The sequence below is a fragment of the Catharus ustulatus genome, chromosome 6, assembly GCF_009819885.2.
Source record: "Catharus ustulatus isolate bCatUst1 chromosome 6, bCatUst1.pri.v2, whole genome shotgun sequence".
In the NCBI taxonomy this organism is placed as follows: Eukaryota; Metazoa; Chordata; class Aves; order Passeriformes; family Turdidae; genus Catharus; species Catharus ustulatus.
In genome coordinates, this window is record NC_046226.1 from 54,254,409 (window position 1) to 54,281,851 (window position 27,443).

Below are 27,443 nucleotides of genomic sequence, written 5' to 3' on the forward strand. Positions count from 1 at the left end.
ATGGGAATGACAGTGTCTCCTGGCTGCCAGGAGCCCAGTCTGAGCCAAAAATCCCTATTTATGTTTTCGGTTTGGCACCCCCCTGCCCCTTTTCACATGCAGAAACTCACGCTGTGTGAAGCATTTAATGATTTAAATAGCGACCACAGAAGCCAAGGCTTCACACGGGATAACGGGAGGTAAAAAAACCCACAGGATAAACAAAAATTACTGTGCCCTTACAGCAGGGCGGGGAGTGGGGTGGCAGAGAGGGGTGGTGGCGTTTTTGGGGCGCCACCAGCAATGCAGAGGAGGTTCCACCAGTCCTTCTCTCAGAGTCACTGGTCCTCGTCGTCGCTCCCGCTGAACTGGTAGGTGAAGAAGCCGACGGACTCCTGGGCCAGCTTGGAGAGGTGGATGACACCGGTGACAATGAGGGCAGCGAGCAGGAGGGGCAGCAGCACGCTGCCCGCCGTGGCCAGGGCGTTGTAGCACCGCGCCTTGGAGCTGAAGTGCCGAGCAGCTTCCACGTCCCCGGACACTTTCCGGTCCCGAGCCTGCAACGGCCGAGGAGAGACCCTTCTCTCAGCCCCCTCTTGCAGCCCCTTCCCACAGCACCTCCTGCACTCCCTTCCTGCAGCCCCATCCTGCTCCAGGGCTTTGTCCCCCTTGCAACCCACAATTCATCCATCCCTCCATCCCAGACTGCTCCTGCCCCCCTCCAGCCCTGCATCCTTTCCCACTTGCTTCATCCACAGCCTCACTGACTCCAGCCTCTGCCTGTCCCCATCTTTCTATCCCAGTCTAGTCCAGCTGGAGCTGGGATTTTCCCTCCTGCTTCCTCCTGTGGATTCTGGTCCCTGCTCGCCCCCATCTTTCCACAGCCGGACCTGCTCCTGCTGGAGGGGGTGTGGAGGCATCCCGCCCCCCATGGGATTTTTTTAGGATCAAGTAGCAGCTCCTGAGGTGGTGGGCAGGGGTCTGTCGCTGTCCAAGTCTGTCCCACAACCTCCGGAATCAGTAGCAGGAAAAGCGGGGAGGATTCACCAGCGGCAGCAGGTGTCAGCCGCCTGCGGAGAGTGTTGGGATCTGCCCGCCCCAGCCCGCCGGGAGTTATCCCAAGTGCTCGGTGCCTCCTTGGACGTCCCTCCCTTGGGGATGGGAGGGATTCCCGGAGCCTCCGAACGCTCCGGTGCCGTACCTTGATGGCGAAGGCGAGCGCCACGAAGCCCAGGCAGCAGAAGTTCATGTAGAGGGTGTTGAAGATGGCCCAGACGAGGTGGTCGCGGGGCGCGGGGGGCGGCCCCCGCTTGGGGGGCGGCCGCTCCTCCCTTGGGAACGAGGTGTCCATGGCCACGGAGAGGGGCACCCGCAGCTCCGGCAGCCTCGGGGGAGCGCGGACGGCGCCTCTTTTATATCCCTACTCCGCTAAATATAAACCTGGGAAATTACAGCCCTGAGGGATGCGGTTGTCCCACAGAAAGGCTGGGATAGCGACGGGCTTTTTATAGCCAGCCTTCCTCCCGGGATGAGGAGCACGGGTGGCCCCGGCGGGACTCTGACACCGCAGGAAGGTCACTCCAAGGCGGACCCCCAGGACCACCACGGCGCTGGCTGGCACAGAGACCTCCGATCCCACCCTCCAGGTGTGCTGGGCAGGGCAGACCCTCCCTCGGCAGCACTTCTGGGCTGCCAGATGGATGATAAGGGAAGTTATTGTGGAAAGGTGGAAGAGCCACATCCATGGGCTGCCCGGCAGCGGGGGGAAAGCAGGGCTGCAGGTGGGGGGAGTGGGCAGCAAAAAAACCGCACGGAAGTGATTTAATTTCCTTTTTCTGCAATTTCCAAGATATTGGGGAGAAATTTGCCTAGGAAATTTAAGCTGGAAGCGGCAGGATGGAGGCAGGAAGAGGAGCGGGAGGGGGAGGACAAACGAAAGATGCCCGAGGACTCCCCGCGGTGAATGAGGTGACAACGAGGGGGTTTGGCGGGAGGAACTTTATTGGTGGCATCGGTGAGCGACAGGTGTGTCACAGGTGCCAGGACGCGCGTGACGAGAGCAAAGGGAGGTGGCTGTCCCCCCCGCCCCAGCCTGAGCGGGGACACCGCGCTGTGGGCAGCCGGGGACCGGGGGGCACTCCCTTCGCCCCCGCGCCCCGAGCGGGCACATTTTGGAGGCAGGAGGGAGGGGAAGCACCCCGCGGGTGGGGCCAGGCGGTGGTCAGGCGGCTCTGAGCGTGGAGATGATGATGGCCGTGATGATGATGACGATCAGCCCGACGACGGCGACCACCACGGAGCAGACGATGTTGGCCACCTTGGCGCGGTCGCTGTGGCGTCGGGCGCCCTCCAGGTCGCCCACCAGCTTGCAGTCACGGGCCTGGGGGGCAAACGGGGGACTCAGGGTGTGGGGAGCACTGACGGGGGGCCAACCCACCCAGGGGTGGCCGCAAGGTTGTGCTGGGACCACAGAGAGGTGTCACCCAGGGCACGGGGTGAGGCCAGCGGGCACTGTCCAGCGGTCCCGGCACTCGGGGGTGCGCAGAGCATTGGGGGTCTCGGGGGGAGGTGGCATCGGGGATGGGAGACCAGACTGAGGGTCCAGGATGGGACACTGGATCTGGGAATACGGGGATGGGAGAGGGGATTGGAGTAGGGTAGGCAGGGGGGAGAGGACCGGGGTGGGGTCAGAGAGGGTTGGGGATGGGGGGACGAGGCTGGGGGATCCCAGGTGAGGAAAAGGTCCGAGGGGGGCTGGGTCGGGGGGTCCCGGGTCAGGCTGGATGGGAGATCCGGAGCTGGGGAAGGAGTCGGGACACGTCGGGGGTCCCGTGACGGGCTCAGCCGAGGGTCCTGAGAGGAGCTGGATGGGGGTCGGCCTGAGTGGGGGTTCCGGCGCCGATCAGGACTAGATCCGGGGCGTCCGGCGGGGATCCCCGGTCCCCCCCTCACCTTGATGGAGTAGACGAGCGGGGGGAAGCCGAGGCAGCCCAGCCCGCCCACCGCGCACCACAGCAGCACGTTCAACACCGACCAGAGCACGTAGTCCCGGGGCGGCGGGTCGGACCGGGACCCGGGGGCGGCCGCCCCCCACCCGGAGGACTGCAGTGGGATGGACACGTCCGCCTGCCTGGGCTCCATGACCGGGAATGAACGCCTGGAACGGGAACGGAGCGCGCTCAGGGCGGGGGACCGGCCCCGCACCGCCCCGCAGAGGGAGGGGGGCACGGCCCCCGGGACCCCCACCCCACGCAGTCCCCAGAGCTGCCCTGGGAACTTAAAGGGACTTGGGACCCTGAGGACTTCGAGGGGACTTGAGGGCGGTGGGGGATGTTGGAAATGATACAAATTAAAATTTTTTAAATGAGACTTTGGCCAGGGGTTTGTTCTCCTTTGCCCAGGGGGAGGGGAATCCAAATTTCTCTTCGAAAGGCTCTGTTGCAGATGATCTGAACATCCACAGGTTGGAAGTAGCCGGAAGATACAGAGGTGATAAGCGACCATCAGAGAGCATTAACCAACATCACCTCCCAGTGTGGCTGGAGACACTTGGGCTGGAAAACTGATCGGTGGGAGAACCGAAAAATGGGGACCAAATTAGCATCGAAGGCGAAGGGACCAAGAAGCGACAGGAGATCGGATACTAAGAATTGTGTAATTTAAGACCAGTGAATGAGAATTTCTTTGGGTTTTTGTCTGTATAGATACGGGAAACATCAGGTAAGGAACGCTGGCACTTCCTGGCCAGAACAAAGTAATACCTTATTCTCTTATTCACACCGTGTTGGAGGGTTTTTATTCTCTTCCCGAGTTTCGGTGACAGATGGGCTGGGGGAGCTGTCCATGGCAGCCTGGAGTGGTCACAGGCATGAAGGAGTGAGGGAGGCTTTGCCAGTGACTGTGTTGGGCTGGGAAAGGGTCAATTTTTTCTGTTTTGACTTGCGTGGGGCTGCCCTTTGGAATTGCACTGGAAGCTGTTGATAAAAACAGGGAGAAGGAGGAAGAGGGGATCTTGGAGCAATGGCCTTTTGTTGGCCTGAGTTCCCATTGGATGTGCTGGGGTTTGGGCAGGCCAAGTCTGGGGCAGGGCAGGCAGCAGATCCTGTTTGCAGCAAGAAACCCGTGTTTTCCAGGAAAAAAACAGAGCAAAAAAATGATTCACCAGAGGCTCCATGCCAAGGATCCTGCAACAAATATCCGCTGTGTTTGTGAGTGGGATTTCTGACATCTTAGGAGTGTGGTGTCTTGGCAGGAGCCCGATGTTGGTGGGGAGAGGGAAGAACACGGTTTTGTTCCCATCCTTGCGGGGCCCCAGCCCCGAGCACCGGGGCCTGCTGAGGGTGAGGAGTGCGAAGGGGAAGGGGGAAGCCAGGCCAGCTGCATAGCTGAGGCTCTGCCAGATGGGCCGAGGCCAGGATTTTCCATGTCCCTGCTGGGGTTGCTCGGGACTCTGCTGGAGCCGGGCAGGGAGTGGCACGTGTGTGGCAGGCAGGATGTGTGAGGATGCCTGCCTGCTGCCCTGCCACTTCCAGCCAAGCAACAGGCACGGCTGGTGCTTGGTGTGGCTTCCTCCAGCCACGGCTGGTGCTTGGTGTGGCTTCCTCCGGCCAGAGCTCCCTCCCCGGCAGGATAAGGAGCATAAATGTGAGGAAACTGGTGGGCTGGGATGAGTGTAATAGTGAAAGCAAAGGCTGCGCATGCCAGCGAAGCAAGGCATGGAATTTATTCCCTGCTTCCTGTTGCAGGCAGAGGGGCAGCGCTCCCCAGGAAAACCGGGCTCCAGGCAAGTAGGATGGGGGCTGTGAGCCACAGCAGGATCCCAAATCACCTGGCTGCAGGGCAGAGCTGTGGAGTCCAGCCCCAGTGAGGCGATTTGGGATGGAGCCACAACACACACCAGCCCCTTCCCTTTGGGAGCTTCTCCAGCCCTGCTGACCCTACTCAATCTCATTCCAGCTCATCCTGCTCAAGTTGTTTGCATATTCCTCCCCACCAAAGCCGCCTTGCCCTCAGCTCTGCTTGCTGCCAGCCCTTCCTGCGGGCTGGTGGGGATGGGGATGCTCCCTGTGACACTCCAGCAAGGATCAGCTTCCACCCGCAGCCAGGTATGATCCTTACAAGAGCTCCACACCCCGTACGGATGCAGGCTCATGGCCTCTGGTGTGCCCCCTGAGCACTGTCTCTGTGATGAGAGACAGTTTCCCCCTCCCCCAGGCACAGCCCATGGGCTGATGTTGTTTCTCGTGCTATGGAGGAAACCCCAAACCACTTCCGCACGATACGAAACCAAGGGCAAAAGTGAAATAAAACCTTTATTTCAGACGTCAGGGTTTTTCTGAACCAGGTGTTCCTCTACAGAATAATTTTGAGGCAGCTGGGGCCTCCAGACCCAGAACAAAGCAGCAAGCAGGCAAAAGTGGGGTTGGGGATGCTCTGCTCCTCTCTGGGGAGCAGTGTTCATCCCCAGACACCTCCAGCAAGCCATCAGCAAGGGCTCCACTAAAGAAGGACACGACACCAGCAGGCTCCCGGGAGGGGCCTGTGGATTGTCATTTTGCAGTTTTTGTGACAGGACGGCACTCCCCGACTCCGAGGGGTGAGGGGAACTCTCGGGCAGGCGTGGGGTGGGAGCACAGCCCGCGGGGCAAGGCGGAGACTAATGGCCGCTGGAGTAAGGGTCGAGCCCGTACGAGGGTGGGTGGTTCATGCGACTCAAGACCCCGCCGGCGGCCAGGGCGACGATGGTGATGGTGATGACGACGATGAGGATGTTGATCACCAGGGCCGTGATGTTCAGCCACTTGGCCGTGGAGGCGTAGCTCAGTGCCCCACTGTAGTCACCCAGCACTTTGCGGTCCCTGGACTGGAGGCAGGCAGAGGAAGAGTCAGGGGAGCAGGAGTGGGGCACCCCGCGGGGCTCAGGGCTGTGGGAGGGTGGGAGAGGTGCTGGACTGGGCTGAATCCCCAAAAAACACCGGCGATACCCTGAGGTGCCCACTGCCCCAAACCACTGCTGTCTCCAGAACTTCCAGCCGGGATTCTGTGAGGTCAGGGGTCCATGGGACACCCTTTGGTCTGGGATTTGGGGGATCCACGGGATCACCCTGGGGCCGGGAGCTCAGTGGGGTCCACGGGGGCATTGCAGGGTCCTCAGGGCATCCCGGGCTGGGTGTCCCAGAGGTCAGGGACTCAGTGGGGTCCACGGGAGCTCTGTGGGGTCCCTGGGGCACCCTCTGGTCTGGGGTTTGTGGGATCCACGGGACACCCCTGAAATGAGGCTCAGTGGGCTCTATGGGTGTCCCTGAGGTCAGGGACTCAGTGGGGTCCACGGGGGTTCTGTGGGGTCCAGGGGCCATCCCGGGCTGGGGGCTCGGTGGGCTCTATGAGTGTCCCTGAGGTCAGGGACTCAGCGGGGTCCCCGCGGCCACCCCCACCCCCGGTGTTCCCCCAGGCTCCCCACCTTGACGGAGAAGACGAAGGCCAGCAGCCCGAGGCAGCAGAAATTGCCGTACAGGGTGGTGAAGAGGGACCACACCAGGTGGTCCCGGGGCGGCGGCGGCGGCGGCAGCTGCGGCGGCTCCTCCACCAGGACGGTCGTGCTCCGGGCCAGCTCCTCCATGCTCACCTCGGCCGGCAGCACCTCGTAGGGCGGCAGTGGCTTCTGCATCCTGCGGCTCGGCGGCGGCACCTGCGGAACGCGCGGTGGCTCCGGAGGTGGAGGCACCGGGGGGGCGGGCGCAGCTGCCGTGGTTTCGTTTCCCGAAGATTTCGGACGGAGCGGGAAGAGGCCGCCCCTCCGGACGCCCCTGTAAGGGCAAGAGGAGGCTCCTCCTCCGCAGTGGGGAAAATCCCGGACCCGCTGTCCTCGTTATCCCTCTGTTGACCCCTTTTTCCGCTTCTTTCGTCGGCACTTCATTGTCGGCTTCTTTCCTTGTCTTCGTCTTTACCTGTTCTTTGCTCCCTTTTTGCTTCACTCTTTTCTTTCCCTTTTCTTTCTCTACTTCCTTGTTCCCTGTCCTTTTCCTTGTCACCTCTTTTGCCCCATATTCTTCCTTCATCCTTTATCCCATTCCCCCCCGTTTCTTTCTTTTTTTCTTTTTTTTTTCTCCTTTTATTACCAGTTGTGTTGTCCGTTTCTTTCCTTTTTCCCTGTTTAGTCCCTTACTTGCCCGCTTCTTTCCTTTACCTTGTTCTTTCCTTGCACTTCCTTTTTTTCCTCACTTCTTCCCCTTTCTTCGCCCCCTTCATTGCCCTTTTTTTCCCTTGGCCCTTTCTTTATCCGCTTTTTTCCTCTTCTTTCCCAGTCCTCTCTCTTTCTCTGCCCCTAATCCCTGTGAAACTCCCAAATCCTGCTGGATCCCCAAGCCCACCTCCATCTCCCACAAGCACAGGGCTGAGGCCAGGAGGTGCCACTTTTTGGGAATGCCATTTGGGATGCCTGGAAAGCTCCGGCTGCCCCTCTCAGGCTGCACGGTGTGACAGTGCTTGAACTGTGTTAAAACAGTCCCAGGATACGCTGTCCTTTTACAGGCAACTTCGGGAATGTTTCTGATTAACCAAACCGAACGAGCACGGTCCCGCCCTGGAAACTGGGATTTGATTTCTGGGAATCGCAGCCCAGCACATTGGTGCCCTCTAGTTTTCCCAGCCGTGAGTGGATTCCTTCCTTTAATAACGGATTTCTCCCCGGTTTTTGCCCCTCGCCTGAGCCTCAGCAAGGAGGGGACATTCCCTCAACCTGTGGGATGGGAGAGGAAGGAAAAATCCCGTTGTTTTTCAGTTCTGCGCTGCAGAGGGAAGAACCAGCCCGCTCACCAGTGTAGTGAGTTGTGGTCGGTCTCAGCCCCGGCCCCCGGATCTCTGCATCCAGCGAGGGCAACCCTGGGGATCCCGGCGCCCCTCAGGGAGGATCCCGGGAATGCAGCCCCCATGGGACTCCTGCACCCAGCGAGTGGGAGTCGGGGGGTCGCAGCCCCCATGGGATCCCCGCACCCAGCGGGGGGATGATCCCGGGGATGCCCGCACTCATTTTCCCGGGATGATCCCGCGGATCTCGCCGCTGATCCTATGGGATCCGTGTGTGATCCCTGAGGATCCGGGGCGGTCCGTGACTGCGGGTAGCGCCCCCGAGCGGGCCGGACCGGGCGCTGCAGCCCACCTCTGGCTGCCGGGAACGTACCATCCCCGCCGCGGGGGGGACCGGTCGGGGGGCGGCCCCGCCGAAACCCGCGTCACCAATCTCGCCGACCCCTCCGTCCCGTCTGCACGGAGACCCCGTTCGGTTCCGCCTCGTCGCCGCCCCGCTCGCCTGCCGCGGAGGCCCCGGGGTAGCACCGGAGGGTCGGCTCCCCCCCGCGCCCCGCATGGCCGCGCCCGCGGCGCCCCGCGGGGATGCCGGATCGTTGGCGTGGAGACGCGCGGCACCTCCCAGGCCCCGCCCCTGCGGCGCGCCCATTGGCGGAGAGCCCAAGGCGTGCGCGCTGCGATTGGCCAGGGGCGCCGTCGCTCCTCGGCGGGGGCGCGGCCGCGCTCGGCGCCGCTCATTCATTCCCCCCGCGGGCGCGGCGCAGGGGGGGCGATGCACCGGCGGGCCCGGGGCCGCCGAGCCCCGCACCGAGCCCCGGCCCTACGAGCCGCAGCCGCCCCGCGGCCGGCCCGGAGCGCGCGGGCTGGACGGGCGGGGGGCCCCATGGGCCGGGGTTAGCCCGCCGGCGGCGGCGGTGGTGGCGGCGGCGGGGGCGATGCGGGCGGCAGGATGCCGCGGCTCCCGGTGAAGAAGCTCCGCAAGCAGCTGAAGCTGCTGCTGCTGCTGGCGCTGCTCACCTCGGCCGCCTGGTTCACCTACCTGCACATCAGCCTGGTGCGCCAGGGCCGCGCCCTGCGCCTCCCCTTCGCCTACGGCAAAGGTAACGGGGATGGGGGGTCCCTGGCCGCCCTCGGAGCGGGGCTACGGGGAGCTTTGGGGGTCCCCAAGGGGTGGTGGGTTCCCCCCGCCACTCCGGGGTACCGGAGCACCTGGGGTTTGGGGACCCCCAGGGGGTGCCGGGGCTCCCCCCGCACTGGGCTCTCAGAACACCTGGGGTTGGGGGTCCCCAAGGGGTTTGAGGGTCCCTCTGCCCTGCTGGGGACCCGGAGCATTCCTTCAGGGGTGAGACCCCCCCAATTCCATTGCTGGATTTCTGTCCCGCATCACCCGCATGGGTTTGGGGCGAGCGGGACCCCTCCGTGGGCTCCGCGCCCCGGCTTTGGACCTTCGGGAACGGGGGACACCGGGCGGGCCCCCAAACCGGCCGGGCATTCACTGTCCCCCCTCTAGAGCCGCTCCGTCCTCATTTTTCCTCTCCCTGCCTTGGCTGCGATGACAAAGAGGCCATTTATAGCCGCTCGCCGCTGCTGGAAGGGACAGTCTCTTCTTTCCCATCCCTTCCCGACGTTCCCATCCTTTCCCAACCCTCCCCATCCCATCCCAACACTTTCTCAGCTTGTGTTTCTCTGCTACAAAAAAAAAAAAACAAACAACCCAAAATTCCTTTCTTCTCCCGCCCTCGGCTAGCGGCCGGGATGGATTCCGGGATGCTCCGGAGGGACAGGTGCCCTAAGGCTCGGCTTCGTGTCCAGTCGCTCCCGGTTTTCCCTGGGCTGCCCAGGGAGACACAAAGCCCTCGGAATATTTGCTGGGTGAAACTTGAGCCGTAGCGTTCCTGCTGGGACTGACCTCGCCCAGCGCGTTTTGTCCTAAAAAATGAGAAGGGGGACGGCATTTAGCGCCCATGGAGTGAGGGAAAAGCTTTCCCGAGGGGGTCAGAGTGGTGCCGGAGGTTGGCAAAGCCTCCCGGCTGGAAAACCCAAAGTTTCCGAGCGGAGCAGTAGCATGATCCTGCAAATTTTTGGGCCTTATGGTAAAATCGGGATAATGCGAATGAGCGAGGCAGGAAATGAGGCTGCTGAGGGAGGGGGGGGCACCGGGGGCTGCCAGCTCCCTGCGGGATCCTCCGTGGTGGGGAAAGCCGCAGGCTCTGCCTGGTGTTCCCGAGGGGTTTTCCCTGTGTTCCCCACCATTATCCCGAGGCGCTTTTCCCTGGCCCCACTGTTATCCCGGTGTTTGGGACGGCCATGTCTGGCCTCTGAGCCTCTGGCAGCGGGGAAATGGCGTGGGATCGCTGTCCCTATCAATGGGAAAACCATGGATCGGGGTCCCTCTGGGATTTGGGGTGCAGCGGTGCGACAGTGAGCCATGGTTTTCCTGCGGGGAGGATGCACAGGGATGCCCTGTGCTGGGATGTTCCCGGCTGCTGAGCTGGCAGGTGCCTTATCCCTGCTCTCCCTGCATCCCAGCCGGCTTCTCGGGATGCTCCAGGGGATAGCCTGGGTTTTGCTGTGGAAGGAAAGGGATATCCCAGCAAGGCTGAAAGGCTGAAAACTGGGAATGAAGGATGCTGGGCTTTGGTGGAGAACCTCTGGGAGGTGGGAAGAGAGATCGGAAAGCACATTGGGTGTTGCCCCTTGGGTGCCTTCCCTGGCTGAAGTGTGGGTGATTCTCCAGGGAAAGCTGGATCCAGCTGTCCTGGACAGGACTCCAGGGAGATACTGCTCCCTGCACTTGAATTTTCCAGTGGGTGCCTAAAACCCGGGTGAAGGCGTGGGAAAGGCCAAGTTTAGGTCCCACTTGGCCTTTTTGGACACGAGGTGCTTGGAAAGTAGTTGGGTGGAGATTGGGGAAGGGTTTGGCCATGCACAGATGGATCCTTATCCTGCTGCTGCCAGAGTGGGAGAGGCAGGGTGTGTTTATTGAATGGAGTGGGAAAAAACCCAAAACAAACCTAAAAACCCCCAACTAGATCATAGGAAATAAACCATATTGAGGGGAAAAAAAACCTTGTTGCAAGGGTTTGGGGGAAGAGGAGCACCCCAAGGGTCTGTGCACCAAAAGGAGTTTGGAGATGACTTTTGGATTTGGCCATCATGAGCCAGGACCTGTTTGTCTCTGCCAGGGGTGCTGCCTGGTTAATTAACAAGGAAAAAGGTTAATTACTCATTAAACAGGATTTCAGTGAGCAGCTGGATGCTCTGCAGGTGCAGGGCATGAGGATTTTTGGTGGTTTTGGGGGGTGAAAAGTGGGGAAAACCCACGGGGCTCCTGTGTCCCCTTGGCCCAGCTGTTGGTGACACTCAGAGCTGGAGCATCCAGGGGCTGGGCTGGAAGCTCTGCTGGTCCCTGATAAAACACCCCCCTCTTTTCCTCATCTCCTCCAAGTAGATAATTACCCTTCTCTGCCTAATTGAACACACGGATTCCTCATTGGAAATAACGAGGCCATTACGGTGCTCTCCCAGCTGGAAACAGCGCCGAGGCAATGGGGTGGAAACGTGGATGTGCCAGGTGGAAAGGGATAGGAAAAGGATGAAAAAGCAAAAAAGAACTTGGGAAAATGATAATAAGGCCCTAAAGTGGCTGGCAGTGGGGCTGTGGGCCTTGGGGTTTGCTGGGATTCAGCACAGAGGGTGTTGGTGGTGATGGAGGGAGGTTTTGGGGGTTTGAGGGAGAACGGGATGCATCAGTGCTTAAGGGTGCTGAAGCCAGTTCATGGATAAAATGAGGCTCTCTCTGCCTGCTGGGCATGGCATGGCCTGGGTCACCCCTCTGCCATGGTCCAGGGGGCTTCCAAAATCCCCTGATCCCAAGGCAGCGATGGGATGGAAGCTCTGTGTCCTGTCCTTGGCTGTTCTCCCCTCCTAGGGACCATCTTTGGGGAGAGCAGGAGGGAGAAGGTTTGGGATAATGTGTCCCTCTGGGATCCATCTCAGCAGATCCTTTGATTTTAATTGGGAGCCTGGAATGCTGCAGCCTGCTGTGGGGTTCATCCTTTTTGTTGGGGATGCCGGGAGCAGGTAGGGAAGGGGATGAGAAGAACCCTTTGAAGATGAAGGGCAGTGGGATTTGGGAGCTGCTTTTTCTTCTGGCATCACCCCACTCTCCTATCCCTGCTGGGAAAGGCTGGTTTCCCTGGATGGACCCATGTGGGATCCCAGTGCCAGGGAAAGCAGGTCCCATCCCTACTGCTGAAAGGGAAGTTTGGAGCTGGGGGAATGGGCTGGTTTGGGAATGGGGCCCTTTTTCCATATGAGAAGCCCTTCCTGGACTGCCCCTCCTCCTATAGGGTGCCCAATGGGAAAAATTCTGCAACTCCTGTTTTGGGTTTTTTTAAAGGCAAAAATGTGACTCTTCAAAGTGGATTTGAGCCACCCCAGGGTGGCACCAGCCCCCAGCCTGGCTGTGACCCAGCCCCCTTAGCACCCAGAGGGTCCCCAAAACTGTCCCTTGAAGCCAGGGGAGATGAGGGATGGCTTTTCCCAAGTACCAGGAGCTCTTTGCATTGATGTTTGGGATCTTTATCCTTCCCAGCACTGCCTTGGATCTCCCCTCCATCCCTTCCCTGTGCCTGCAGCTCTCCAGAGCTGCTCCTTGGGATGGCCTGAGCAGCCCCCTGGGCTGTCGGTGGCCTTGGCACTGGCAGGACTCAGGGATTTTGGCTGGATGAGGAGCCAGTTGGGAGCCAGCTGCTGGAATTGGGATGGTGACCCTACAGAGCTCAGAGGCTGGAATGTTTCTGGGGTGAAATGCACCCTGAAATTCCCAGCATTTCACAGTGATCTTCTCCAGAGGCCACATCCCAGGAAGCCAAATCTTTATGCTGAGGGCTGAGTGAGCATCATCCCTGTTTGGGGCTGGAGCAGGTGGGACTGAAGGGCACTGGATGCACAGTAAGGGAAATGGGGGAAGTCTGGGAGCTGTCCAATCCCAGGAGGGATTTGAGATCCTGATGATGAGCGTGGAAGTGCCGGAGCCGCCTCTCCTGGTGGGTGTTTGTCAGCTGGAGTGGTCTCATGGCAGCTCCATTGCCAGCCACAGCGATTCCGCATCGATTTCCATGGCTCCAGCTGATAGGGCTGGCAGGGAGTGAGGAAACAGCGGCAAAGAAATGGGGGAGGCAGGAAAAAAATCCCCCTTGCTCCTCCAGTTCCCTCAGCAAGGCAGTGGCAGGTCCCAGCAGGCAGCAGTGCCCGAGGGAGGCTGGGCAGGGGTGTCCAGGGACTGGTCCTGTGTCCCCATGGTGGTCACAAATCCCATTCCTCTCGGCACCATTGGTGTCACCAATGTCACCCAGCCGGTGGCCACCACCCTCTGTCCCGGGGTTGTGGCCAGGATTTTTGTCCCTGTGGCACTGATGGTTTGTGGTATTGATTTCTTTCTGATTAATTATAATCACTTAACACCTCGTTAGGAGGCTCCTGCACGGATGCTCCTGCTCCGAGGGAAAATTTGAGAATGGAACCTCTGGGTTTAAGGAAGGCACTGCCACCACATCTGCTGCAGCTGTGTCTGAGTTTAAATGTCACCTCCCTCCCTCCACGTCGCGGGGCTTGGAAAAGGGCCAGGAGAAACCCCGGCATGGAAGAAAGGGGCTGTGTTTGGAGCTGGGGAGGAGGAGGCGGGAGGTGGGATGTGAAAGGCTTTCTGTGCTTCCCAGCAGAGCTACAGGGCCAGGACAACAGGGAGATGCTTCTCCCATGGGAGGCATCACTCTGTGCCTTGCCTGAGTCTCTCATATCCATGGCCTCCTCCCCAGGATGAGGATCCTGGCTCCCTGTCTGGAGGCTGCTGTGACTCAGAGCTGGTTTGTGCTTCCTGCCCCCTCCTCGCTGCTCCAAAAGCATCAGTGTCGCTCCAGGGGAGAGCTTTTAGTGCTTCCATCCCTTCCCTGAGCATCCCCATCCCACAGGCAGTGGGTCCCTGCTTGTCCTCAGAACTTCCCATATCCCTGTCCTGCCTTCTCGGGTCCTTGAGGGAGGCTGGCCGAGGGAATGGATTGTGCATCCCGGTGGGATGCTGGGAGGAACTGGAATACTTCTTTCTCCCAGTGCTGCCTTCTCTCTCTTCTTCTCCTCCTGCAGGGCTGTGGTTGGGACCAAAAGAACTCGGGATTTTTGGGGGCAGTGATGCTCATTAGCACAAGGCACTGCCCTTCCCCATCCCTTATCCCCATGGCACTGTCTCCCAGTTCCCCACAGCCTGACCAGAAGTCACTTTCTGATATTTAAATTGTCAGGGAATTGCATGGAAGCCCAGAAACCTTTTCTGGAGCCTTGCTGGTGCTTTTGCTCCTCCCTGGATGTGGGAACCCCTTGGAAGGGACAGAGAGCAAGCAGGAGGCTCGTGGCTTTGGGTCCTGAAAGCTCCAATGGCTCCAGCCATCCCTGTGGATACAGCCTGGGGTGCTGCTGGCTGAGTTTGCCATACAGGGAATTTTGTCTGTGGCAATCCCACGGGAGGCAGGTTTATCTGCTCCAAGGCCAGGAGAGACTCCCTGAGTGGGTACCACAGACCCACTCCTGCCTTCCAGCCCCGGCAGGTCCCTTGGGAGTGCTGAGCTCCCCGTGGCCATGTGGCCATGATAAATGCACAGATCAGTGTGGTGGGAATGATGCTGCCCCTGCGTGGAGCGCTGGCTCCGGTCCCGCTGCTCCCCATCACGGAGGGAAGAGGGATGGATGCGGGGAATGAGGGGAGGAGGCAGCCTGGGGAGCTGCCAGGAGTGAGCTGGGGCTGCCAGGGGCTGAAGAATGGCCGAGAGCAGAAGAAGGGGCTTTAGAGCTTAATTTCCTGTCCCTGCTGTGGGGATGGGATTTGTGCTGCCATCTCCAAGGAGACGCCGGCTGCGCGGCCGCTGGAATACTAATGGTGTGGGAAGCGTCTGCCAGGGCACCCCGAGCCCCTCCCTGGCTGTGGCAGTCACATTTTGGGGAGTGGGAGTCCCTAGGACTTGCTGGTGGTGGCAAGGAGGGTGTGGAGGGACAGAGACATCTTTCCATCTTTCCCTTGGGATGGGGTTGGTGACCCCTTTCCTGCAATTCCCGTGATGTGGGGGTCACTGCTCAGCGCACCTGAGGTGTGCACGTGGAGGTGGCTGGTTTTTGGGGACCCACAGATGTTTGTGGAGGTGGCTCTTGGACACCCACCTGTCCAAGCATTACCTTGGCTCTGGATTGAACTGTGGATCCGTGCATCGGCAGCGATGATTGAACCCCAAGCTCCCCCTGTCCCCCTGAGTTTTGGGGTGGCAGAAAAAGAGGATGTCCCTCCCCCTGCCAAAGTAACATTTTCCAAGTTCTGCACCATTTTTTGGGGGGTACTTAAAATTCCCTGCCCAAGGAAAAGGAGCTGCAGAGGGGAGTCAAAGGTTGGGGATAATTAACCCAGCACAGTAATGGATCTGATGGGTCTGGGAGCAAAGTTTTGATGTGAGTGATTTTGAAGAGGGTCATAGTTTGAGGGGATGATATCTGCGGGGGGTTGGTGTGCTCTTGGCAGAGCTGGAATTTGGAGGGGCAGGGAGCAGGGGTGCATCCCTGAGGGGATGGAAGGGGAGCAAGACCCCAAGAGCTTATCCCAGCATCTCTTATGTAAAGGGCTGGGAGCCGTGGGGGGTGTAATTAAACCTGCTGCTGATGAGCTGCTGCAAAGCTGCTTAGTGCAAATGGAATGAGGGGAATTGCAGCCGTGTGTCACCCCTGCTCTCCATGTCCCTGTTCCTTGGGAGCAGAGGCAATGCCAGCACCTCCCCTTCCCGGTGCTGGGGCCCTAAAAGAGTTGCTGGGATGGGGGGCTGTGGTGTGACCCCTCTCTGCTCCCCTGGCAGATGGAGAGAGGCCGGGGGAGGTGACGGATCCTGGGAGGCGGCCGGCGGCGGCGCCAGTGTCGGCACGGCGCAGGAAGGCCGAGGATTCCAGCGAGAGCCACGAGGAAGATCCGATGGTAATGGGGGTGGGAAGGGGCCTGTGGAGGTCTGGGAGCAGAGTGCTCCAAGTCTTGTCCAGCTGAGGGTACATCAGAACCTCTCATTCTGCCCAGCAGCCCTCACAGTGGATAAACTCTCTAATATCCCATTGGAACCAGATGGGATAGCCCCCCAATATCCCACACCGTGCTTCATGTCACAGCTTCCCTGAGAAGGGCCCTGCTTCATCTGCTCTGCAATTCCTGCTTTTCTGAGCAAAGCCACCTGCTCCTGTGTGTTCTGCTCTGTCCTGGACTGGAGAGCCGCTACACCCCAGGTGGAGCCTCCAAGCAGGAGGCAATTGGAATTGCAGTGACGAGGACACGCTGCTGTCCCCTGTCCAGCAGGTCACCAAACCCCTGTTGAAGGCTCTGTTGTCCCTGTTGTTACCAAGAGGCCTCGTAGCAGGGCAGCCAGATGGGATGGTGGGAGGGGGAAGCCACGGGGTATTCCCTGTCCTATCCCAACAGTGGATCATTCCTCAGAAATAAGGGACAGATGGACAAAGGAGAAACCTCAGATACCTCCCAGAGGAGGCACGGGCTGATGCTGGGTAAGGACAGAGGACACAGCAGGAATTTCCTGGGAGGAGGGAGAATCCTTCCAGTGAGCCTGGCACAAAACTATCCCTCATGAGGTCTTCCAAGGGCACTGCTCCCTCCTCCAGGGCTCTAATGAGTTTGTTTAGGCAGTTTGCTAATTATTTCCCTGGCACTGTGCATGCAAATGGGCAGTGCTGTGGTGACAGTGCTGTGTCTGCCCTGGGGGGTGGAGGAAGAGGGGAATGATGCTCTGGGGAAACTGAGAAAGAGAGGAATGCTCTGGAAGAAGTACCTGGCTCTTCCTTGTTGCCCATCAGCGAGCTGGAGGCAGGTGACTGCTCACTTAATCTCCCTGAATTACAAGATACAAGCAATGGGATTAACCTAATCCCCTTTAAAGGAAGAGGGGGAGTGGAGAGACATTCAGCTTCCTCTGCTCAGGATGTAGAGATCACCTCTGTGCTCTTAGAGAGAGAGAGAGAGCCCAAAATTCCAGCAGCCCCCAAGACTGGCCAAACCCTTTGGATGAACAGGAAACTCACTGTTTTGGAACAGTTTTGGCAGAGGAAGGGAAACAAGTTTAGCTGGAACATTTTGAAACTGCCTGCGACACCTTGCCAATATTTTTGTGCCTCCTTCTCCTTTCCTTTGCTGTGAGCTGTGAAATCTTTCGCCTTGGTTTGGCAACACTCAAAATGAGGTGTTTAGCTCATGGAATCCTGGAATGGTTTGGGTTGGAAGGGATCTTAGAGCCCATCCAGTTCCACCCACCACCATGAACAAGGACACCTTCCCCTAGCCCAGGTTTCTCCAAGCCCTGTCCAACCTGGCCTTGAACTTTTCCAGGGATGGGACAGCCACAGATTTTCTGGGCAGCCTATGCCAGGACCTCACCATGGATGCACAGAGACATCCCCCAAGTATAGGATGTGCTGGCCCTGATCACCTATCCCATCTGTCCCTCTCCACAGAACGACGGGCAGGATGTGGATGGCTGGTTTTCCAGAGGTCAGCATTCCTACCGAGCCAGCAGCCACCCCAAACTCAACCTGACCAAGCAGGCCTTGCCCTGGAATGAGCAGGTGGGTGGGCAGGCAGCAGCCTGGGAGGGGATGGAGGAGGAGGAGCCCCACTCAGCTCCCTCTCTTCTCCCACAGTACAAAGGGAAGGCAAACCTGCACGTCTTTGAGGACTGGTGTGGCGGGGCCGTGAGGCACCTGAGGAAGAATCTCCACTTCCCGCTCTTTCCCCACGTGAGTCCCAGGACAGGTGCTCAGGGGTTGGCAGGAGGGTCCACCCATCCCTCCCTGGGTCTCCACTGGTCCTCAAGACCTTGGCTTGCTGGGTTTGGCTTGGGGAGGTGATTCCCAGCTGGAGGAGAGGTGGGTGGTGGTGATAATGTGGAGGAGGTGATCCATGCCCGTCTCCTCGGCAGACCCGCACCACGGTGAAGAAGCTGGCTGTGTCTCCCAAGTGGAAGAACTATGGGCTGAGGATTTTTGGCTACATCCATCCCTTCAAAGATGGTGAGTGACGGAGCGTGGCCTTTTCTCCCATGCAGCAATGTGGAGATGCTGTGTTCTTCCCCTTCCTGGCCACAGGAGGACAGAAAGGTTCTTGGAGATGGTCCCCAAGTCCTGGCTACTGGGCAGGAGGGTCCTTCTGGGGCAAAGCCCCTTTTTGCTGTGGCTTTGGAGGCAAAGCCCTGATCCCATCCAGTACAGAGCCATGACATGAGGTCTGGGCTGGCCCCATCCCTGTTTCCTGTCTCACCACAAGGCAGCAGGCCTGAGCCCATGCCACCAGGGTCCCCTGTGTCCCTCGGTGGTGACCCTCTCTGTGGCTCTCTGCAGGGGATTTCCAGTTTTCTGTGGCATCAGATGACAACTCAGAGTTCTGGCTCAGCTCCGATGACAGTCCCTCCAATTCCCGACTGGCCGCATTTGTGGGCAAGGTATGGCATCACCTCTCTGCCTTGCCCTGCTCCAGGGGGAGGGATCCCTGTGTGGCTGTGCTGGGGGCAGCTCTCCTGCCTCTCTGCTCCTTTGGGAATGCCAGGCTGTTTCGACCTGCTCCCATCCCTGGCCAGGCCTGGCTTGGCTTCCAAAGGAACCCCTTGGTCCCTTCTTGTTTGGAGCTGCCAAAGACCAGGAGATATAATATTTATTCCTGGATTTTCTTGGGGTTCATTCCTCTAACGGGAAGCTGGTGGGATTTGGTGTGGTGTCCTGCTGCTCTGACACTCCTCCTTCCTTCCCAGCTGGGCACCGAGTGGACGGCGCCGGGAGAGTTCACCAAGTTCAGCTCCCAAGTGTCCAAGCCCCTGCGGTGAGTGTGTCCTTGGGGATCATCCCACGCGGAGCTCCTGTCTCTGACCTCCCTGGGCCATGGGCCTTTCCCAAAAGGCATGTGGGGCTGGGCTGGACTCCAGATCCACAGTTTGAAGGGACAGGTGACGAAGTGGGAACAGGGATGTTACAATACTCCCCAATCCCAAAAAACCACTCAGCAGTGGGATGGAGGAGCACACACCCTCCTCAGCTCCTTGTCTCCTTGCCTCAGGAAGGTTTTACCCACGCATGGACAGGACAGGGAGGCTTTCCCAGGCTGGCCCTGGGCTCTGACCGCTGTGTCCCCTCCCCTGCAGCCTCATGTCCTCCCGACGTTACTACTTCGAGCTGCTCCACAAGCAGGATGACCGGGGCTCGGACCACGTGGAAGTTGGGGTGAGTAAATGCCCACCCCTCACCATGCCAGGCTCATTCCAGGACCAGAGAGCCAGTGCCAGGGCTTTTCCCATGTGTGTTCAAGTGCTTTATCCTGGAGCAAAGCCATGGTTTCCCCCTCCCATGGCTGCCAATGGGGACAAGTCAGTGTCACTGTTTCCCTGGTTATTCCAGCACTGGCATGCATGGAGTGCTGTTCTTTCCTGCTGGTCTTTGGGCAGCTGAAGACCCTGGGCAAGAAAAGTCTAGAGCAGGCAGGTCTCACCTTGCTAGCTGTATCCCAGCAATGGGAGAGAGGTGGCTGAGGTGATGGAGCAACTCCTTGTTTTCTTCTTTCTTCCCCTTGGAGTTGCCATGAGTTTCGAATCTGAACTTGCCTGCCTTGGCAGCAGAGCCCTGGCAAAGCCTGGAGTGTGTGTCAGGGGCTCAGGCTGGCTGAGGGGAAGATGTTGGCTCGTTAGCAAAGGTTTCCTTTCTCCCAAGAGCTCATTAGTCACTGGAGTCAAACTGGTGCCAGCAAAGCATCAGGGAGGCCAGGCAACACCCCTTCCTTGCTGGCCTCCCTCCTCCCCATCCCCTCTATCCCGATAAGATCTGCATTTCTTTGGGCAAAAACAAATAGTGAGGAAAACAAATAGATGGGGGAGATGTTTCTGAGATGGGATGCTTTTTGCTGGAGGGAGGGAGCACAGAACCTTTCAGCCGTGCAGAAAAACCTCTCAGCTGTGCAGAGAGAGGCAACAACAACATCCACAACAAAAGCAGGACCCTGATGTGTCTCACCCCGGGGGCATTGAAGGGCTTGTCCTGACAAGGGCTCCAGACTGGCTTTTAAAATGCTGGAGTTAAATCAGGGCAAGCAGCTCTTGAGACCCTCTTAAATCAAGGCAAACTCTTCTTTACAAAGCAGTGACGAAAGGAGTCCTTCGGTCGCAGGATTTGTGACAGTCCCAGAGGGAACCAACACGAGCCTGTATCCTACCCACAGGAGCCTTTCCCTGTCTAACCCTGCAGGGATCTCTGCTAATCTCAAACCCTGCAGGAAATGGGGCAGGATCAGCCCTTTCTCTTGCTCCTCTTCTGCAGGGAAGTTTCTGGGAGCTCTGGACAGGGAGGACCCATCCTGGGGTGCCAGGGTTGGGCAACTGCAACCTGACCTCTGCCACCCTCCTGCTCATTCCCCATCTCCTTTTATTTTTTCCCAGTGGCGAGTTTTCCTCCCCAGCCTGAAATTTGAGGTGATTGACTCTTCCTACATCTCCCTGTACACAGGTAAGGGCCAGTTGCCTCCTACAGCCCCAGCCAGCAGGCTCTCCAGGGGCTGCATATGCTAGGAGAGATGGGAAGGAAACCAGAATCTGGGAAACTGGGACGTGGGGGGACATCTCAGCCTCTGAATCCCCCCACTGGCCTTCTGCCTGGTGTAAGGATGCATGCAAGGGCTGCAGTGGGTAGGATTGATGCTGGGAGCAAGATGAGCTGCTGCTAAAAATGGGATGTGGAGTGAACACAGCATGGAAGCACAGCTCTGCTGGTGCTCCAGCCTCGTCCTGCCTGCCAAGACCCCTCTGGCTCCGGGGCCTGCCCCTGAGTTACGAGGAGCTGTCGTGGAAGTGGGGATGGATGGCACAAGGTTTAATTAAATCTATAGATCTTCTGCTTCCTGCCCCTGCCCTGGCAGCAGGAAAGGGCTTGATGGATGGGTCCTGGCCTGGCGCTCCGCACGGAGTGGGAGCGGTCATCATTCCTGCTCTGGAAGGTGTCGATAAGGGGGAGGGGGCAGGCAGCAGGCAGGATCCGTGGGGACAAGAGAGATGAGGGGTGCCAGTGGGTGCTGATGCATGAGATAAATGATGTGCAGATAAATCCCTGAACTTTTCCTGCTTCCCGATTCCCTCAGACCCCGCGGCACCCTGAGGCAAAGCCGTGTCATCCCTGGGGAGTGCAGTCCTGGTGGGGCTGCCAGCAGCAGGCAGAGCTCCTTCCTTCCTTCTTTCCATCCTTCCTCCCTACTTCCCTCTAGACTTTTCCAGAGGCTTCAGCCCAACCCCAGCCAGCTGCAGAGACACATTTGGGAAGCCTTTCCCTGCCACAAGAAGAAGAATGTGGGGCTTGGGAAGGGGAATCCTGCTTCCCTGTGGCTCTGCAGAAGGCAGGGCTTCTTGGGCAGGGGGCAGCCATGGGGCATGGCTGAGGTGATGGGAGCAGGGTAAGCTCCAGTGGGAGCCTGGAGCTGGTTGGTGACCAGGGGTGACATGCCACCCTCATCCCTGGGTAGGCAGGAAACCAGCTTGTGTTGCAGTTACCTGCAGGAAGGGCATCCAAGGTTTAACCCCTGTGTCCTTGGGAGTTACAGTCCTGAGCATTCCCTCGTTTTTGAGGCTGCGGTAATGGGAGCAGGATGACCTGGCTGGGATCTGCTGTGCCCTGGTCCTCATTAGTCGATGCAATAATCATTAGGCTGATTAGTCACGGGGCTGTGAGATGGCTGGGAGGGCAGCACTGCATTCCCTGGGAGCGGGAGGCATCCACAGTGCTCCCAGCCCTCTTGGAGGGACTGGGGAAGGCCGTCTTGGAGGATGCTCCCGGTGTGCCCGGGGGTTCAGCCCCGGCCCTGTCCTGCAGATGAGTCATCCCTGAAGATGAACCATGTGGAACACATCCCGCAGACCTTGGCCAGCCACAGTGGGAGCCACCTCTGGGAGGCCCAGCAGGACGAGCACGGGGCTGACATGCTCAAGGCCGACCCCAGGGATACGTTCTTCCTCAGTAAGTGCCTGAGAATGCATCCATGCTGATCCCTAGTGGGATTTGGGAGAGGAAAAAGGCTGTGGTGGACACCTGGGTCATCTCTGCCACCCTCTGCCCATCTCTGGAGTGGAGAGGTCTCTGCTGGGAACATGTTGGGATGCTTTGGGCTTCTCCACAGCCCCTGCCATCGAGGCGTCCCGTGTGGAGAACGTGCTGGTGCCCTGTGCCTACAGCCCCACCTACGTGGTGAAGGATTTCCCCATCGCCCGCTACCAGGGCCTGCAGTTTGTAAGTGTTCCCCTGGGGACAGGGCCATGCTCCCACAGGGACACGGTGGAGCCCAAAGCGAGGATGTTACCACCTGGGTGAAATCCAGGAGGAAGCATCGCTTGCTGGAGGGTCAGGCTGAGCTTGCATGGCTCAGCCTGAGAGAGTTGAGGTTAAATCCCTGTCTTTGAGATGCTGGGGGTCACTTTGGTGTTGGTGGTGGCCTCAGGATGACATGACACCATTTACCGCCCAGGTCTACCTCTCGTTCGTGTATCCCAACGACTTCACACGCCTCACTCACATGGAGACGGAGAACAAGTGCTTCTACAGGGAGTCCCCCCTCTACCTGGAAAAGTAAGTACTGGAGGCCAGGATTTTGGGGTGCTGCACACAGGGGGCTGATGTCAACAGTGCTGAGATGATGCATCCTCAGCCACATGTCCCTGTCCCCCGTGGAAGGGTCACTCCAGGCTGGCTCTTCCCCTATCTCCCAGGCATGCGCAGCTTGAGTGCTGGCAGTGCTCCTGGATTTGGGAACCCCGACTCCCTTGACAGCTGGGTGCTCCTCCCCGCACACATTCTCCCAGGCCCTCACCTTCCCTCTCCATCCCCAGGTTTGGGTTCTACAAGTACATGAAGATGGATGAGGAGGAGGAGGATCCGCGGCAGCGAGCGTTTCTCTTCCTCGGCCCTGACAGTGAGTCACCAGGATCGCTGGGCACGAGGCCGAGCTCCCAGCATCCTTACTGGCAGCTCATCCCCTCGGAGCTGTGGCTCATCAGGATGACTCCAGCAGTGCCAGAGGCTGCAGGAGGGCTAGGCTGTGCAGAGCAGCATCCGTCAGAGCATCCCTCCAAGCGTCCTGCTTGGCATCACAACAGGGCGATGTGGGAAGCAGGAGACTGGATTGGGATTTGCTCTCCCTCCAACATCTCTTGGGTTAGCCTCAGCAGTGGGCAGCAGGAACCAAACCCATTGGGATTGGTGCTGAAATTTGAGGTGGGGATAAGCAGCAGGACCTGGAGCTGCCAGCCCTGGTTGGTGTCCCTGTGTGGGTATCCCCTGCTGCCCCAGCTCTGCTCCCTCACCTCCTCCACTCACAGGTTCCTCTCCTGCCGGGATCAGGCTCTGCCTCCTTGTCTCAGCCTCAGGATATTAATCTCTGCCTTTGTTCCCTAGATTTCCTGGAGGATGAGGAGGAGGAAGAGGAAGGAGTGGACAGCCCTGAGCCCACAGACCCCCATGCCGAGGCCAAGGAGCAGAGCTTTGGACCGGCCCCTAGAGCCAAAGGGAAGGATCCTGTGCCGGTCACCAGGGATTATGGAGATGACCTGGACTATTACAGCTTCCGCCAGAAGCGGGGCCGGGTGCAGGCTGGGACAGGCACCCCTGGGCAGCTGGGAACATGGAGCACATCCAGCCCACCGGCCGCTCTCCAGGAGGATCCTGCTCCGGAGCGGGGCCCGGGCCGGGCGCTCCGTTGGCTGCCCCAGGATCAGGGTGAGGAGGATGAGCTGGGGCTGTCAAAGCACAGCACGGCCCTGGGCCTCCAGCCACACCTCTCCGTGCCCATCTTTGGTGGCAAAGCCAAAACGCCGGGTCCAAGCAGGCCGGCGGCTCCCAGCGAGGACAAGAAGCCCCGGAAACCCCAGGAGAAGGTCTATGTGACCCGGCTGCAGCCCGGGAAGCGCAAAGCCCCAGCCCAGGAGCCGGCCTTCCCTGGAATTTTCCTGTATCCAAAGCCTGTGAAGAGAGTCCACCTCCGCTCCAGGACCCCACAGAAGCATCCCATCACCCCCAACAAGCTCCGGGCTGTCCCTGGCCGCCGGAGCCCCTGGCTCCTGAGCAACATCTCCAAGGAGAGGGACCCTGCCAGGCGGAAGAGTGGCCGGAGGTGGGAGCGGCCACCCAAGCAGCGAGTGCTGCCTGACCTCCTTGCCCTAGGGACCGAGGGGCTCTTCAGCCATGAGGACATGACCCCTGCTCCAGGCAGGACAGCAGCCACTGCCGACTACAACTCATCCGAGGCCACCCGCTCCGAGGGGACGCGGGTGACATCCTTTCTGAAGGTGTCTGAAACGACGGCGTCGCAGCAGGAGGAGGGAAAGGGCCAGGAGGAGGAGGAGGAGGAGGAAGAGGTGTCGGACTATTCCTATGAGGCGGGGGAGCTGCAGCAGGGCTGGCTGGAGGACTCCATCAACTGGCAGCGGACGTTCAGCGTCAGCTCCGTAGACTTCGAGCTGCTGCGCTCCGACTGGAACGACCTGCGCTGCAACGTGTCGGGAAACCTGCAGCTGGGCGAGAGCGAGGTGGTGGACGTGGTGGCCCAGTACATGGAGAAGCTCAACGAGAAGAATGGAGGGTATGGAGGCAGTGGGATGCTGGCAGGAATGCAAGGGGATGGGTCCTGGATCATGGGGACCAGCGCTCGTGATGATGGTGATTTCAAGGCTTCTCTTCTCTCTGCAGGATCTACACGCTCCTGAGGATCATCAATGTGGAGAAGCGGCGGGACACGGCGCGGGGGAACCGTTACCTGCTGGAGCTGGAGCTGGCAGAGCGGGGCCAGCGCACAGTGCGGCTCTCCGAGTACGTCTACGTCCTCCTGCACCAGGGCAAACAGGACGACAGTGCTGAGGCCAACCCCGACGGACTGGCCCTGGGGGCCACTGAGCCCCAGCCCAGCGCCTGGAGCATCCTCTATGGAAAATCTGTGCTGTGCCGGCCCCTGCGGCTCAGCTGGAGGCAGGATGTCATGGTGCACTTTGTGGTGCCAGGTAGGCAAGGGCCAGATACGGCTCTTCAGGGTCTCTGCTGCTCCCTCAGTGTCCTCCAGTGGGATGAGGCTGTCACCTCCGGGTGGGAGGGCATGCTGTGTCCCCCTGTGAGCCTGAGGGATGTGTCTCTGGCAGTGAAGAACCAGGCTCGCTGGGTGCAGCAGTTCATCTTGGACATGGCCGGCCTCTACGGGGCCACGAGGGACGCCAACTTCAATGTCATCCTGGTGGACTTTGACAGCGAGGACATGGATGTGGAAAAGGCCCTGCAGGATGCCCAGCTACCCAGGTAACTCCCAGCCTGCAGCCTTGGGGTCTGGGGGACTCCCTGTGGTGGGACAGGTACCCACACAACCTGCTACTCCTTCCCTGCCTTGCTGCCCCTTCCCTCCTCCTCACTTTTGGGGGTTTAAATTACTTTTCCATCTGGATTTGGGGGTGCAGAAACTTGACTCCATGGGGGGACCCTCAGCTTGAAGGGTAGCACCTGCACATTCCTGAAAAGGTTCTTTCCCCATGCTGGTAGTTCCTGTTCTCTCCTGGCTGTGTCCCTGTCTGTCCCCAGTGCTACCTGCCCTGTCCTCTCTCCCCAGATTTCAATACCTGCGGCGCACGGGGAATTTCGAGCGCTCTGCTGGGCTCCAGGCTGGTGTGGACATGGTGGAGGTGAGTGGGACCAGCTCTGGCTGTGGCTTCTCTCCTGGGGCTGTTCCTCTCTGATTCCCCTGACCCATGTCTGTCCCTCCCCAGGACGAGCACAGTATCGTGTTCCTGTGTGACCTGCACATCCATTTCCCTGCCAACATCCTGGACAGCATCCGGAAGCACTGCGTGGAGGGGAAGCTGGCCTACGCTCCCATTGTCATGAGGCTGAGCTGTGGCAGCTCCCCCCGGGAGCCCAATGGTGAGCAGGGACCCTTTTCCAGCTAGGAACACCCCAAAACCAGGCCATCATCCCCTGATGCACCTCTGCAGGAGGTGGCACAGAGGGGGATGGACCTGTGGTGGGAAGAGGGGCTGGGATGGCGAATCCCTGTCATTCCCAGGTGGTTGGGAGAACACAGAGGGGATGAGACGGGCATTTGGGCATCCCCCCACCCCTCACCTCATTGCTCCCTGCCCCACTCCAGGCTACTGGGAGGTGAACGGCTTCGGCCTATTTGGCATCTACAAATCAGACTTTGACCGTGTGGGAGGGATGAACACGGAAGAGTTCCGGGACCGCTGGGGCGGGGAGGACTGGGAGCTCCTGGACAGGTGAGCCTGGGGGTCCTGCAGCCCCTAAACCCCTAGGAGCAGGGTCAGCCACGTGGATTTGGGCACATCCATCAAGCTGTCTGGAGGCTGGATGATGGGGTGGTGAAGGGCAAAACTTCACTATGGGAGGGCCATGCCCATCTGGAGCCCTCTGTCCATCCATCTCTTGAACTCCATCCCCTGAGCTCTGTCCCTTTGTCCCTTGAGCCCCATCTCTCTGTTGTCCATCTACAGGGAGCCCTCTCCATCCATCCATCCCCTGAGCCCTATTCCTCTGTCCCTCCATTCTTCTATCCCCTGAGTCCTGTCCCTCTATCCAGCCATCCCTGAGCCCTGTCCCTCTGTCTGTCCATCCCCTGAGCTCCGTCCCTCTGTCCCTCCATCCGCAGGGTGCTCCAGAGTGGGCTGGAGGTGGAGCGCTTGCGCCTCAGGAACTTTTACCACTACTACCACTCCAAGCGCGGCATGTGGAACGCCCGCAGCAAGAAGCCCTCCAAGGACTAGTGCCCAAGCCTGGCCCGTAGCCACAGACCCCTGGCACCTGCCTGTCCCCCACCACCATGGCCACCGTGCCCTGCTGCCAGCACAGGGGGCTCCCAACACCCGCCGTGGTTTTCCTGGGGAGGGGGTAGCGGGGAGGGCTGTGGTGAGTGCTGGTGGTTTTTTTTCTTAAGGGTCTAATTTCTTAGTCAGCAATGAGTTCATTAACTCCTTAGTGCCGGTGGGTCCCAGGGGCTTTGCTGGGTCCTGGAGGGCTGGGCCAGGCTGGGGATACTGGAGGTGGAATTGTGGCTTCCAGGATCCCTTTGCAGCTCCCCTTTCCTGTGTTGCCTCTCCCTGAAATACCCAGTACCTCGTCCCTGTGTCAGGCTGAGGAGCTGAGCTTTTGGGGGGGTGGGGGGGTGGCTAAGAACCCACTGGGGCTGCCCAAACCCTCCTGCTCCCCTTCCAGGACCCACAGAAGGAAGTGGGGGTCTGGGTGTGCCCTGCACTCAGGACACGCTGTGGGTGGGGGGCAGAGCCCTGAAACTGGCACTGCCCATGCCAGGGGAGCTGGGCTGGGGGGGGACAGGCAGAGCCTGGAGCAGGTACGGGCAGATCATGTTTCCAAGCTAATTTCTGTGAAATTATGAGGTAGGAAGCTGTTTTCAGGAAGTTTTTGTCTGTTTGGTTTGGTTTTTTTTTTATTCTTAAAAAATTAAAATCAATGTCTTGGCTGGGATTTCCCTCTGCTCCATCAACCCCACAACCAGACAGGGATATGCAGGGCATGGGAGCCAGGTTGGCCTTTGTCCCTCAGTCCCC

The 27,443-nt window shown here is 59.4% G+C and overlaps 4 protein-coding genes across 4 annotated transcripts; 1 reads left to right on the forward strand and 3 right to left on the reverse strand.

Annotated features, from left to right (window-relative positions):
• Positions 1 to 310: 310 nt before the first annotated feature.
• On the reverse strand, positions 311 to 1,330 carry IFITM5 (interferon induced transmembrane protein 5). The gene is made up of 2 exons (XM_033063676.2): positions 1,181 to 1,330; positions 311 to 536 (listed from the first exon to the last, which is right to left on the reverse strand). The coding sequence occupies exons 1-2, from the start codon at positions 1,328 to 1,330 to the stop codon at positions 318 to 320; spliced, it is 369 nt and encodes a 122-aa protein (XP_032919567.1). The 3' UTR covers positions 311 to 317.
• A 531-nt stretch (positions 1,331 to 1,861) lies between these two features.
• On the reverse strand, positions 1,862 to 3,676 carry LOC116998206. The gene is made up of 2 exons (XM_033063675.2): positions 2,932 to 3,676; positions 1,862 to 2,359 (listed from the first exon to the last, which is right to left on the reverse strand). Exons 1-2 carry the CDS (start codon positions 3,481 to 3,483, stop codon positions 2,201 to 2,203), a joined length of 711 nt encoding a protein of 236 aa, XP_032919566.1. The 5' UTR covers positions 3,484 to 3,676; the 3' UTR covers positions 1,862 to 2,200.
• A 1,597-nt stretch (positions 3,677 to 5,273) lies between these two features.
• On the reverse strand, positions 5,274 to 6,993 carry LOC116998208 (interferon-induced transmembrane protein 1-like). The gene is made up of 2 exons (XM_033063678.2): positions 6,440 to 6,993; positions 5,274 to 5,842 (listed from the first exon to the last, which is right to left on the reverse strand). The coding sequence occupies exons 1-2, from the start codon at positions 6,644 to 6,646 to the stop codon at positions 5,636 to 5,638; spliced, it is 414 nt and encodes a 137-aa protein (XP_032919569.1). The 5' UTR covers positions 6,647 to 6,993; the 3' UTR covers positions 5,274 to 5,635.
• Positions 6,994 to 8,540: 1,547 nt separating this feature from the next.
• On the forward strand, positions 8,541 to 27,360 carry B4GALNT4 (beta-1,4-N-acetyl-galactosaminyltransferase 4). Its single transcript, XM_033062264.1, has 20 exons — positions 8,541 to 8,885; positions 15,678 to 15,793; positions 17,329 to 17,439; positions 17,515 to 17,610; positions 17,793 to 17,883; positions 18,211 to 18,311; positions 18,618 to 18,685; positions 19,005 to 19,083; positions 20,289 to 20,355; positions 21,709 to 21,852; positions 22,013 to 22,122; positions 22,358 to 22,458; positions 22,719 to 22,801; positions 23,284 to 24,466; positions 24,574 to 24,881; positions 25,017 to 25,170; positions 25,475 to 25,547; positions 25,632 to 25,785; positions 26,012 to 26,138; positions 26,528 to 27,360. Exons 1-20 carry the CDS (start codon positions 8,735 to 8,737, stop codon positions 26,640 to 26,642), a joined length of 3,432 nt encoding a protein of 1,143 aa, XP_032918155.1. The 5' UTR covers positions 8,541 to 8,734; the 3' UTR covers positions 26,643 to 27,360.
• The last annotated feature ends 83 nt before the right edge of the window (positions 27,361 to 27,443 follow it).